At 44.8% G+C, this 12250-nt stretch overlaps 1 protein-coding gene across 5 annotated transcripts in view; it reads left to right on the top strand.

The window, feature by feature from the left end:
* adcy2b (adenylate cyclase 2b (brain)) overlaps positions 1–12250 on the top strand; it is a 779528-nt gene that overhangs the window by 503596 nt on the left and 263682 nt on the right. For all 5 annotated transcript variants that reach the window (XM_085988701.1, XM_085988702.1, XM_085988703.1 and 2 more), the window contains one exon: positions 924–1082. In XM_085988701.1, coding sequence (XP_085844827.1) covers positions 924–1082 — 159 coding nt within the window. The remainder of the gene's footprint in view (positions 1–923; positions 1083–12250) is intronic.

The raw sequence follows: 12250 nt of genomic DNA, 5'->3' as shown, positions 1-12250 counted from the left end.
AGCAACTTTAAAGAACTCTAGAAAACACCAAACACTTGTACAGTCATAGCAAAAGCTAGTAGCACTTAATCAGCAACTAACCTCAAAGCATCTGATGATTCCTTTAAATAGCATGGTCAGGGGTCCTTCCTGCTTCTGAACAGGTATTCAGCTGTACGAGTTTAAGAGAGGGCATCAGCTGGAGCGTTTAACTCCAAATGGCAGCGGTGGCATTGAATCAGCGTTGCACACTGATTGACGTCACAATCTGCCTACTCTACATACTTCCGGCAGATGCTCATTGCACGGAGGCTAACACCATCACCAAGATGGCGTCCAAGGCAACTTGCACCAGAAATGCACGAGCGCACTGCGGATACCATTTTGGAGCCAAAATAGCACTCATAGCGCTGAAACAATGGGCGCTAAGGAGCCGAATTTTGTGGCCATTATATTTAGTTGAGGAACATATTGGCTAGGAAATTGGGCCCATGCCAAAAACTGGAGCAAAGTGGATTGCGCACCTGGGACACGCTCTTAAAGATGGAAGCCCAAGCCTTACTTGCAATTGACCCTTTGGGCACATCTGCATAACACCGGCAAGCTGCGGATGGCAAACGGAGAGTTCCAATGCAGCTCCCAAAATCATCTGGCTGGTTCGCCAAGTTGGCCCACAGATAAATGGCGGGGGGTGGGGTGGGCTGGTGGGAAGGGGGGGTCAGTGCGGACCAGTGTACACATGGTGTAAAAATGGGCAGTCAATCCACTACCTCCCATTTTCCACCTGGCGATGAAAGTGAAAATTAACCACATGTCCACCTAAAAGCTCTGAAAGGAACTTTCAGCACTAGAATTCTGTAATGGATAACTGGGATTTATTTTTCAATTTGTTCTCATTCTAGAACAAAAGTTGCTCATATTAATCTTCATCTTTTATTTTAAAGGAAGGTAAGGGATGCCACAGGAGTTGATATAAACATGCGTGTCGGAGTACATTCTGGGAATGTTCTTTGTGGAGTCATTGGATTACAGAAATGGCAATATGATGTCTGGTCACATGATGTTACTCTTGCAAATCACATGGAAGCTGGAGGTGTCCCAGGGTAAGAAAATTTCCAAATGCACCACTATTTTTTATGTTTGAAATTTAAAAGTACCATATATATTTCCATATGTCTATTTGGGATGAAAAGTAGCAACCAAGGTTGTCTTGTACAAGGTTCATATCCTGCACACGGTTTCCCTCCTGGTTGATTTCCCTCCTAGTGGAACAATCTCTTCAAAAATGGTAGACCCAGCAACAGCACAATGCCAGTACATTCTGAGCAACTGTTGCTGTCACTTGTTATTCCACGCTGCTCCTTCAATGTTGCAATGTTAATGGCAATTTTTCCTCTCAGCTACCAACTTCAATCGAGGCTTCTGCTGCTGGTTTTAAATTGAAAGCAGATAGATACAGCGAGAGAAGATTTAAATTCAGCAGCAGAAGCCAGTACTGAAATTGGAAGGCATATTGCTGCCCTGGAAGAGTGGAGGACCAGTTAATGTAAAGAAAAAGAAGGGAGAAATTACCTTTGTGTACACCAGCCAACATGAAGGTGAAATTTTGTTGAATAAAAGCTGTGTTGACTCTGGTCTTATACAAGGATCATTGGGCTAGAAATTCCCCTCGAGCCCCGTTTGGAGCGCTAAATCAGAAAAGCTGGAAAAGTTAGCGCCAGCTGCTAACCTCTTCCAGCCTTTCTAAAATTCCCACTTCTTGCTCCAAGAGGGAAGTGGAGCGCTAAATCAAGCACTCCACTTCCTTCTTGGAGCGCAAGAGTGGGGGGCGGGGGGTGACTTCGCGACCCGGGGCGCACAGCTCAGCACAGCAGCGCCACGTGGAATTTGGCGGGAGGCGCGGTCAGCACCGCAGCAGGGCTAAAAGGCCTTTGCGCCCCGTTAGCGCCCCCCCATGGGAGGCACAAAGGAGGGGAATTTCTCCCCCTTAATGACTTAATTGTTATCGCCCTGAAAATCCTCAGGATGCAATCCCAGCGCTTAAGCTGGCATCGTGCCCATCTGGTGCCCTCCAGTACTGTCCCTGCTGGAATTTGTTGGGTCAGCGGGAAAGCATCTAATTTGTGTGGAGCGGTGGATGCAAGCACCTCTGCGGGCACAGTCCGGCACCCGCCTGCCCCATGCAGGAGGAAAATCCTGTTTCTGCCCACTGTGGACAATAGCCATGTCTCCCTCAGCCCCCTACTTAAGAGGGCTCAACCAAATATTTAAAAAAAAATACTTGCCTCATTCTTTATTTGCCTTCCCTGGTCTCACCCAGTAGAGCCCATCTGGAAGTCGATGCACTTCATCTCACTCAGTGTAATGGATTCTGTACTACGCTGGGTCCCAAATCAGCCAGGAAAGCAGGAGGTCCTGGAATAGGAGGCTGGAATATCTGGGGAGCAGCAGAGATCCAGTGCATCCGGGTCCCTGTGATTTCCGGTCAGTTCCACTATTCTTCTGCTGGAGTTGTGGCAGAAGACTGGCAGAACCCCCATGAACCATAAATGTGATGCTATAACATATGCTCCCTTTTTCTTGTAAAAAGGAGTAGTTAAGCATCTTCACTATCGTTTGTATCAAACTATCCTGCAATATTAAAAAAAACTGGTAAAATCCTACAACCTTCTGAAACAGAGATCTTGTAATAGCATGGCATAAATAATTTAGTTTCTGTTAATGGATGAATTTCAATTTATTCATTATTACTTTTGAGAATTTTTGTGCCTATTTGTAGTAGTAATTAGGGAAACAATTTGATTTTGCGGTAAATTCTGCAAAAAGTATTTTATTTTATTTAATAATTTTATTAAATTAAAATTCATTAGGATCTGGATGCCAAGTTCCAAGTTCTGTAATTTGCCAACTCATTTTCACTTTGGTGATATCTCCTTGTGGCTGAGTCATTACTCAAAATAACCCTAAGAGAGTGGGTAGCAATGTGGCAAATGCAATTCAATATAAATAGATATGAAGTAGCACATTTTGGAAAAAAGATCGAAAATATACCCGAAAATTTTCAGTGGAATGGAGGAACAAAAGGTCAAATGGTGCAGATACACAGATCTTTAAAAGCATGATTGCAGGTGGGAAAAGTCATAAAAAGGACAATAGGATTCTGGATTTTACATATAAGGGCATTGAATGCAAAAGAAAAGAGATGATGATGAATCTGTACAAGATTTTGGTTAGGCTAAGTTGGAGTTCTGTATGCAGATTTAGGGAGCCCTTTAATAAAAAAAAGGATCCACGGAACAAGTGCAACAGAGATTAACTGGGAGAATTGCAAGGAAGAGAGGCTTGAAAAGTTCAGCTGCATTCACTAGAGACAGTTAAGGAATGATCTAATCAGCATGTTCAAAATTATGAAAGTGTTTGCAAAAGTAAGCAGTGAAAGATTAATTCCATTTGTTGCTGAATCAGTAACAAGGGGCATACATTTGGGTTTAGTAATAGAAGCTTAAAGAGCTTAGAAGCAATTTTTCATGCAAAGGCATTTTAGAATATTAAGGGGGTTATTTTGGCCAAAGGGTGAAAACAGGTGCTAAATGGGTGCTGTGCTAATAAGAAACACCTGATTAAAAGTGTGGATTTAGCATGCAATTTTTGGGTTAATTGATGATTATCATGATTTAAACGTGCCTGCAGGTGCTGAAACCGACAACGACAGGTTTAGAACTCTCATTTTTTTGTGGAGTCATAGAGTCATAGAGTAATACAGCACGGATAGAGGCCCTTCGGCCCATCGTGTCCGCGCCGGCCATCAAGCCCTGTCTAATCTAATCCCATATTCCAGCATTTGGCCCGTAGCCTTGTATGCTATGGCATTTCAAGTGCACATCCAAATGCTTCTTAAATGTTGTGAGGGTTTCTGCCTCCACAACCCTTTCAGGCAGTGAGTTCCAGACTCCAACCACCCTCTGGGTGAAAAAGTTCTTTCTCAAATCCCCTCTAAACCTCCCGCCCTTTACCTTGAATCTATGCCCCCTAGTTATCGACCCCTCTACTAAGGGAAAAAGCTCCTCAGCATCCATCCTATCTATGCCCCTCATAATTTTGTACACCTCAATCATGTCCCCCCTCAGCCTCCTCAGCTCCAAGGAAAACAAACCCAACCTGCCCAGTCTCTCTTCATAGCTGAAGCGCTCCAGCCCTGGTAACATCCTGGTGAACCTCCTCTGCACCCTCTCTAACGCGATCACATCCTTCCTGTAGTGTGGCGACCAGAACTGCACACAATATTCCAGCTGTGGCCTAACCAGTGTTTTATACAGCTCCATCATAACCTCCTTGCTCTTATATTCAATGCCTCGGCTAATGAAGGCAAGTATCCCATATGCCTTTTTTACCACCTTATCCACCTGTTCCGCCGCCTTCAGGGATCTGTGTACTTGCACACCCAGATCCCTCTGACCCTCCGTCTTGCCTAGGGTCTTTCCATTCATTGTGTATTCCTTTGCCTTGTTAGTCCCCCCAAAGTGCATCACCTCGCACTTTTCCGGGTTAAATTCCATTTGCCACTGTTCCGCCCATCTGACCAACCCATCTATATCGTCCTGCAGACTGAGGCTACCCTCCTCGCTATTTACCACCCTACCAATTTTTGTATCATCCGCGAACTTACTGATCATACCCTTTACATTCATATCCAAGTCATTAATGTAGACCACAAACAGCAAGGGACCCAGCACCGATCCCTGTGGTACCCCACTGGCCACAGGCTTCCAGTCACAAAAACAACCTTCGACCATCACCCTCTGCCTTCTGCCACTAAGCCAGTTTTGTATCCAATGTGCCAAGGCACCCTGGATTCCATGGGCTCTTACCTTCTTGACCAGTCTCCTGTGCGGGACTTTATCGAAGGCCTTACTGAAATCCATGTATACCACATCCACTGCGTTACCCTCATCCACACACCTAGTCACCCCCTCAAAAAATTCAATCAAATTAGTCAGACATGATCTTCCCTTGACAAAGCCATGTTGACTATCCCTGATTAATCCTTGCCTCTCCAAGTGGAGACAAATTTTGTCCCTCAGGATTTTTTCCAATAATTTTCCTACCACTGATGTTAGGCTCACTGGCCTGTAGTTCCCCGGTTTTTCCCTACTACCCTTCTTGAATAATGGTACTACATTAGCGGTTCTCCAGTCCTCTGGCACATCCCCTGTGGCCAGAGAGGTCCTGAATATATGTGTTAGAGCCCCCGCAATCTCCTCCTTTGCCTCACACAGCAGCCTGGGATACATTTCATCCGGGCCTGGGGATTTATCCATTTTTAGGCCAGCTAAAACCGCCAATACCTCCCCCCGCTCGATGTTAATATGTTCGAGCATATCACAGTCCCCCCGCCCTATTTCTATGTCTACATCGTCCTTCTCCATAGTGAAAACAGACGCAAAAAATTCATTCAGAACCCCTCCTACATCTTCCGGAGCTGTATATGTAGCCTGCACTCACCCACTTCCAATGAAGGCATGGAAGTGCGCTGGCTGGGAGAGAAGCCAACGTGGAAGGATTTTTAAAAATTTGTTCCTGGGATGTGTGCATCGCTGGCAAGGCCAGCATTTATTACCCATCCTAATTGCCCTTGAGAAGGTGGTGGTGAGCCAACCTCTTGAACCGCTGTAGTCCTTGTGGTGTCTCAGGGACCTAGAGAGAGGGTGCCAATGTTCTCGGATGCAACACAAGAGGTCCTGAGGAGGAGGGATGTCCTCTGCCCGGAGGGGGGAAGGAGTCCACCTCGCCGTTCTATCCCTCTCTCCCTCTCTCCAGCAGCAGCTGAGGTTGCTTTGCCTGACCTCATGACCTCCTCCCATTGCTCCTGCAGACCAAACCCTAGCAAGATGCCCATGACCAAAACCTCCCTTTCTCCTGGTTACTCCTATAAGATGTCCAATAAGTTGGAGTAGCACAGCACTTACTCTTTTTAGGTGAAGTCCTCAGAGAATTTCGAGAATAAATGTTGATAGAGTGTTGGTGAAGTCTTGACAAAGTGTCCCAGAAAGTGTCCTGATGTATTTTAAAAGTCTGCTTCAAACCTCCAGCCACAAGTGAACAGTAAAAGGTGATATACCATTATGTAGCACTCAAAATCCTCTGCAAGGACTAGTTTACTCTGAATTAGCTCGTCGCTGTTAGGAGCAGGCACTAGTTCAAGTGCTAGCCAGCAAAATGCCATGCAGCCACCTTAATGAGCGCTAGCAGGCAATTTAAGTGGCAATCAGCTGCTTAACGATTCTCCAGGCGGCCTTTCTTAGGGCAACTCCATTACCAAGGTGGGATCTTGCCGCTAAATGCTGGCTAAACCAGCGTTTCAGCTTAAGACCCCATCTTGGCCGCCTTGGAGGCACTTTAGCGCCTAAAGTATCCAGGGAAAATCGCCCCCTAGATATATTACTACAAGTCGCTATTGAAGTTGAGTCAATTATGACATTTAAGAGTGAGTTATATAGAAACTTGCAGCAGAAAAATAATAAACAGAATAGGGATAAAGCAGGAAAAAACAGGCAAATGGTATTGAAGTAGATAGTTCTGAATTAGTGCTAGCATGACACAGTCATGATGGACTTAATAATCTCAATTTGTGTTGCATTTTCCAGAATTCCAAGTGCATAAGAGCTTCCCAAAGATAACTCTCCCTCCAGAAGGGGTGGAGTGATGCACAGTGATATGGAGATTGACAACTCAGTGCGTTTGGGGCACTTCCAAAAAATATATATTCCACTGAGAAGAAAAGGGTGTAAAAGAAAAGACAGCCATCCGTGGCTAAGTAAAGAAATTAAGGATAGTATTCGACTAAAAACAAGGGCATATAAAGTAGCCAAATCTACTGGGAGGATAGAGGATTGGGAAAACTTTAAAAGACAGCAAAAAATAACAAAAAGATTGATTAAGAAAGGGAAGATAGATTATGAAAGTAAATTAGCAAAAAATATAAAAACAGATAGTAAGAGTTTTTACAGTTATATAAAAAGAAAAAGGGTGGCTAAAGTAAATGTTGGTCCCTTAGAGGATGAGACCGGGAAATTAATGGTGGGAAATATGGAGATGGCAAAAACACTGAATGAATATTTTACATCAGTCTTTACAGTAGAAGACACTAAGAATATCCCAACACTGGACAAACAGGGGGCTAAAGGGGGGGAGGAGCTAAACATGATCAAAATCACTAAGGAAGTGGTACTCGGTAAAATAATGGGACTCAAGGCGGATAAATCACCTGGACCTGATGGCTTACATCCTAGGGTCTTGAGGGAAGTGGCGGTAGGGATTGTGGATGCATTGGTAATAATTTTCCAAAACTCCCTGGACTCGGCAATGGTCCCGGCAGACTGGAAAACTGCTAATGTAACACCCTTATTTAAAAAGGGCAGTAGACAGAAGGCTGGAAACTATAGACCGGTTAGCCTAACATCTGTGGTAGGTAAAATTTTGGAGTCCATTATTAAGGAGACAGTAACAGGACATTTGGATAATCATAATTTAATAGGACAAAGTCAGCATGGTTTTATGAAGGGGAAGTCATGTTTGACAAATTTGCTGGAGTTCTTTGAGGAAGTAACATATAGGGTGGATAAAGGGGAACCAGTGGACGTAGTGTATTTAGACTTCCAAAAGGCATTTGACAAGGTGCCACACAAAAGATTATTGCTTAAGATAAAAAATCATGGGATTGGGGGTAATACTCTGGCATGGATAGAGGATTGGCTATCTAACAGAAGGCAGAGAGTTGGGATAAATGGTTCATTCTCTGACTGGCAATCAGTAACTAGTGGTGTTCCGCAGGGGTCAGTGCTGGGTCCCCAACTCTTTACAATCTATATTAACGATTTGGAGGAGGGGACCGAGTATAACATATCAAAGTTTGCAGATGATACTAAGATGGGGGGGAAAGTAGTGAGTGAGGAGGACATAAAAAACCTTCAAGGGGACATAGACAGGCTAAGTAAGTGGGCAGAGATTTGGCAGATGGAATACAATACTGGAAAGTGTGAGGTTATGCACTTTGGCAGGAAAAATCGTAGAGCAAGTTATTATCTTAATGGCAAGAAACTGGAAAGTACTGAAGTACAAAGGGATCTGGGGGCCCTGGTGCACGAAACTCAAAAGGTTAGTATGCAGGTGCAGCAAGTGATTAAGAAGGCCAATGGAATGTTGGCTTTCATTGCTAGGGGAATAGAATATAAAAATAGGGAGGTATTGCTTCAGTTGTACAAGGTATTGGTGAGACCGCACCTGGAATACTGCGTACAGTTTTGGTGTCCATACTTAAGAAAAGACATACTTGCTCTCGAGTCAGTACAAAGAAGGTTCACTCGGTTAATCCCGGGGATGAGGGGATGGACATATGAGGAGAGGTTGAGTAGATTGGGACTCTACTCATTGGAGTTCAGAAGAATGAGAGGCGATCTTATTGAAACATATAAGATTGTGAAGGGGTTGGATCGGGTGGATGCAGGGAGGATGTTCCCGATGATGGGTGAAACTAGAACTAGGGGGCATAGTCTTAGAATAAGGGGCTGCTCTTTCAAAACTGAGATGAGGAGGAACTACTTCACTCAGAGGGTGGTAGGTCCATGGAATATGCTGCCCCAAAAAACTGTAGAAGCTACATCATTACATAAATTTAAAGCAGAAATAGACAGTTTCCTAGAAGTAAAGGGAATTAAAGGTTACGGGGAGCAGGCAGGAATTTGGACATGAGTCTAGGTTCGGATCGGTCATGGCCCTGTGGGTAGCGGAGCGGGCCCAAGGACTGTGTAGCCTGATCTTGCTCCTATTTCATGTGTCCAATTCTGTTAGATTCAGGAGATGGTTCTGTGATAGTGGATTGGCAGTTAGGATCAGATCAGCCATGATCTTATTGAATGGTGGAGCAGGCTCGAGGGGCCGATTGGCCTACTCCTGCTCCTATTTCTTATGTTCTTATGTTCTTAAACTGCATCCCACCATTTTCTGCTGCTCCGTCAATTCTTTAAAACCAAATTCTATATTTAGTAAGGAATAGATATGAACCAATAGAGAACATTGCCTATATCTTTATTTGATTATAAACTCAGTTAAGGAAAACCCCACATTGCCGATAGTGCAAGAACAAGAGACCTGTGTAAGGGCAAAGAATGTTGGAAAAAAGTGGAATGGCGGGGGTTATAGAAAGCAACAGAAAAAGAGAAAGAAAATGTTAAGGTGGGCAATGAAAGAGCATGGGAAAAACCTATCAAGGGAAAAACCAATCAACTTGATCAATGTTTTTGGATGAGGTAACAGAGAGGTATGATGAGGGCAATGCAGTTGACATTTTGTACATAGAGTCATAGAGTTATACAGCACAGAAAGAGGCCCTTCGGCCCATCGCGTCCGCGCCGGCCATCAAGCCCTGTCTAATCTAATCCCATTTTCCAGCATTTGGTCCGTAGCCTTGTATGCTATGGCATTTCAAGTGCTCATCCAAATGCTTCTTGAATGTTGTGAGGGTTCCTGCCTCTACCACCCTTTCAGGCAGTGAGTTCCAGATTCCAACCACCCTCTGGGTGAAAAAGTTCTTCCTCAAATCCCCTCTAAACCTCCTGCCCCTTACCTTGAATCTATGCCCCCTTGTTATTGACCCCTCTACTAAGGGAAAAAGTTCCTTTTTATCTACCCTATCTATGCCCCTCATAATTTTGTACACCTCAATCAGGTCCTCCCTCAGTCTTCTCTGCTCCAAGGAAAACAACCCCAGCCTGTCCAGTCTTTCTTCATAGCTGAAGCGCTCCAGCCCAGGTAACATCCTGGTGAATCTCCTCTGCACCCTCTCCAAAGCAATCACATCCTTCCTATAGTGTGGCGACCAGAACTGCACACAGTATTCCAGCTGTGGCCTAACCAGTGTTTTGTACAGCTCCATCATAACCTCCCTGCTCTTATATTCTATGCCTCGGCTAATGAAGGCAAGTATCCCATATGCCTTTTTAACCACCTTCTCCACCTGTTCTGCTGCCTTCAGGGATCTATGTACATGCACACCAAGGTCCCTCTGATCCTCTGTCTTTCCTAGGGTCTTACCATTCATTGTGTATTCCCTTGCCTTGTTAGTCCCTCCAAAATGCATCACCTCACACTTTTCAGGGTTAAATTCCATTTGCCACTCTTCTGCCCATCTGACCAACCCATCTATATCGTCCTGCAGACTGAGGCTACCCTCCTCGCTATTTACCACCCCACCAATTTTCGTGTCATCTGCGAACTTACTGATCATACCTTTTACATTCACATCCAAATCATTTATGTAGACCACAAACAGCAAGGGACCCAGCACCAATACCTGCGGTACCCCACTGGACACAGGCTTCCAGTCACAAAAACAACCTTCGACCATCACCCTCTGCCTTCTGCCACTAAGCCAGTTTTGGATCCAATGTGCCAAGGCACCCTGGATCCCATGGGCTCTTACCTTCTTGACCAGTCTCCTATGCGGGACTTTATCGAAAGCCTTACTGAAATCCATGTATACCACATCCACTGCACTACCCTCATCCACACACCTAGTCACCCCCTCGAAAAATTCAATCAAATTGGTCAGACATGATCTTCCCTTGACAAAGCCATGCTGACTATCCCTGATTAATCCTTGCCTCTCCAAGTGGAGACTAATTCTGTCCCTCAGAATTTTTTCCAATAATTTCCCTACCACTGATGTTAGGCTCACTGGCCTGTAATTCCCTGGTTTATCCCTACTACCCTTCTTGAATAATGGTACTACATTAACTGTTCTCCAGTCCTCTGGCACATCCCCTGTGGCCAGAGAGGTTCTGAAAATTTGTGTCAGAGCCCCTGCAATTTCCTCCTTTGCCTCACACAGCAGCCTGGGATACATCTCGCCCGGGCCTGGGGATTTATCCACTTTTAAGCCTGCTAAAACCGCTAGTACCTCCTCCCTCTCGATGCTAATATGTTCAAGTATATCACAGACCCCCTGCCCGATTTCTATGTCTACATCGTCCTTCTCCATAGTGAACACAGATGCAAATAATTCATTTTAAACCCCACCTACATCTTCTGGCTCCACACACAGATTGCCACTCTGGTCCCTAATGGGCCCTACTCTTTCCCTAGTTATCCTCTTGCCCTTAATATACTTATAAAACACCTTAGGATTTTCCTTTATTTTGCTCACCAGTGTTATTTCATGGCCCCTCCTCGCTCTCCTAATTTCTTTTTTAAGTATCCCCCTGCACTTTTTATACTCCTCTAGGGCTTCCTCTGTCTTTAGTCCTTTGTATCTGCCAAAAGCCCCCTTTTTTTTCCTAATCCATTCTCGTATATCCCTTGACATCCAAGGTTCCCTGGGCTTGTTGGTCGCGCCCTTGACCTTTACGGGAACATGTTGCCATTGTACTCTCTCAATTTCCTTTCTGAAAGACTCGCATTGCTCCGATGTGGATTTTCCTACAAGTAGCTGATCCCAGTCCACTTTGGCCAGATCCTGCCTTCTCATATTAAAATCGGCCTTCCCCCAATTTAGAACCTTTATTTCCGGTCCATCCTTGTCCTTTTCCATGACTACCTTAAATCTCACCGAATTATGGTCACTGTCACCAAAGTGCTCACCAACTAACACTTCCACCACTTGCCCGGCCACATTCCCTAGAATTAGGTCCAGTACCGCCCCCTCCCTTGTAGGACTTTCTACATGCTGGCTCAAAAAGCTCTCCTGGATGCACTTTAAGATTTCTGCACCCTCTAAGCCTTTCACACTCTGACTATCCCAGTTAATATTGGGGAAGTTGAAATCCCCCACTAATATTACCCTATTATTTGCACATTTCTCTGAGATTTGCCTACATATCTGTTCCTCTATCTCCCCCTGACTGTTTGGGGGCCTATAGTACACTCCCAGCAAAGTGCTTGCCCCCTTTTTGTTTTTAAGTTCTACCCATATGGCCTCATTAGAGGAACCTGTTAATATATCATCCCTCCTTACAGCAGTAATTGACTCCTTAATTAATATTGCGACACCCCCTCCTCTTTTACCCCCCCACCACCCCCCCTCTCTCGCCTGAAGATTCTATACCCCGGAATATTGAGCTGCCAGTCTTGCCCCTCCCTCAACCATGTCTCCGTGATAGCAACAATATCATACTCTCATGTGTTCATCAACACCTTCAGTTCATCCACCTTATTCGCAAGACTCCTTGCATTAAAATAAATGCCACCCAGCCTTGCCCTACTCCCTTGTGCCGTTACA

Source organism: Somniosus microcephalus, chromosome 5 (genome assembly GCF_052327205.1).
Source record: "Somniosus microcephalus isolate GS21.2 chromosome 5, FLI_Smic_1.0, whole genome shotgun sequence".
NCBI lineage: Eukaryota > Metazoa > Chordata > Chondrichthyes > Squaliformes > Somniosidae > Somniosus > Somniosus microcephalus.
Note: the sequence above shows the minus strand (reverse complement) of the source record. Positions and strands in the feature narration are given on the sequence as shown.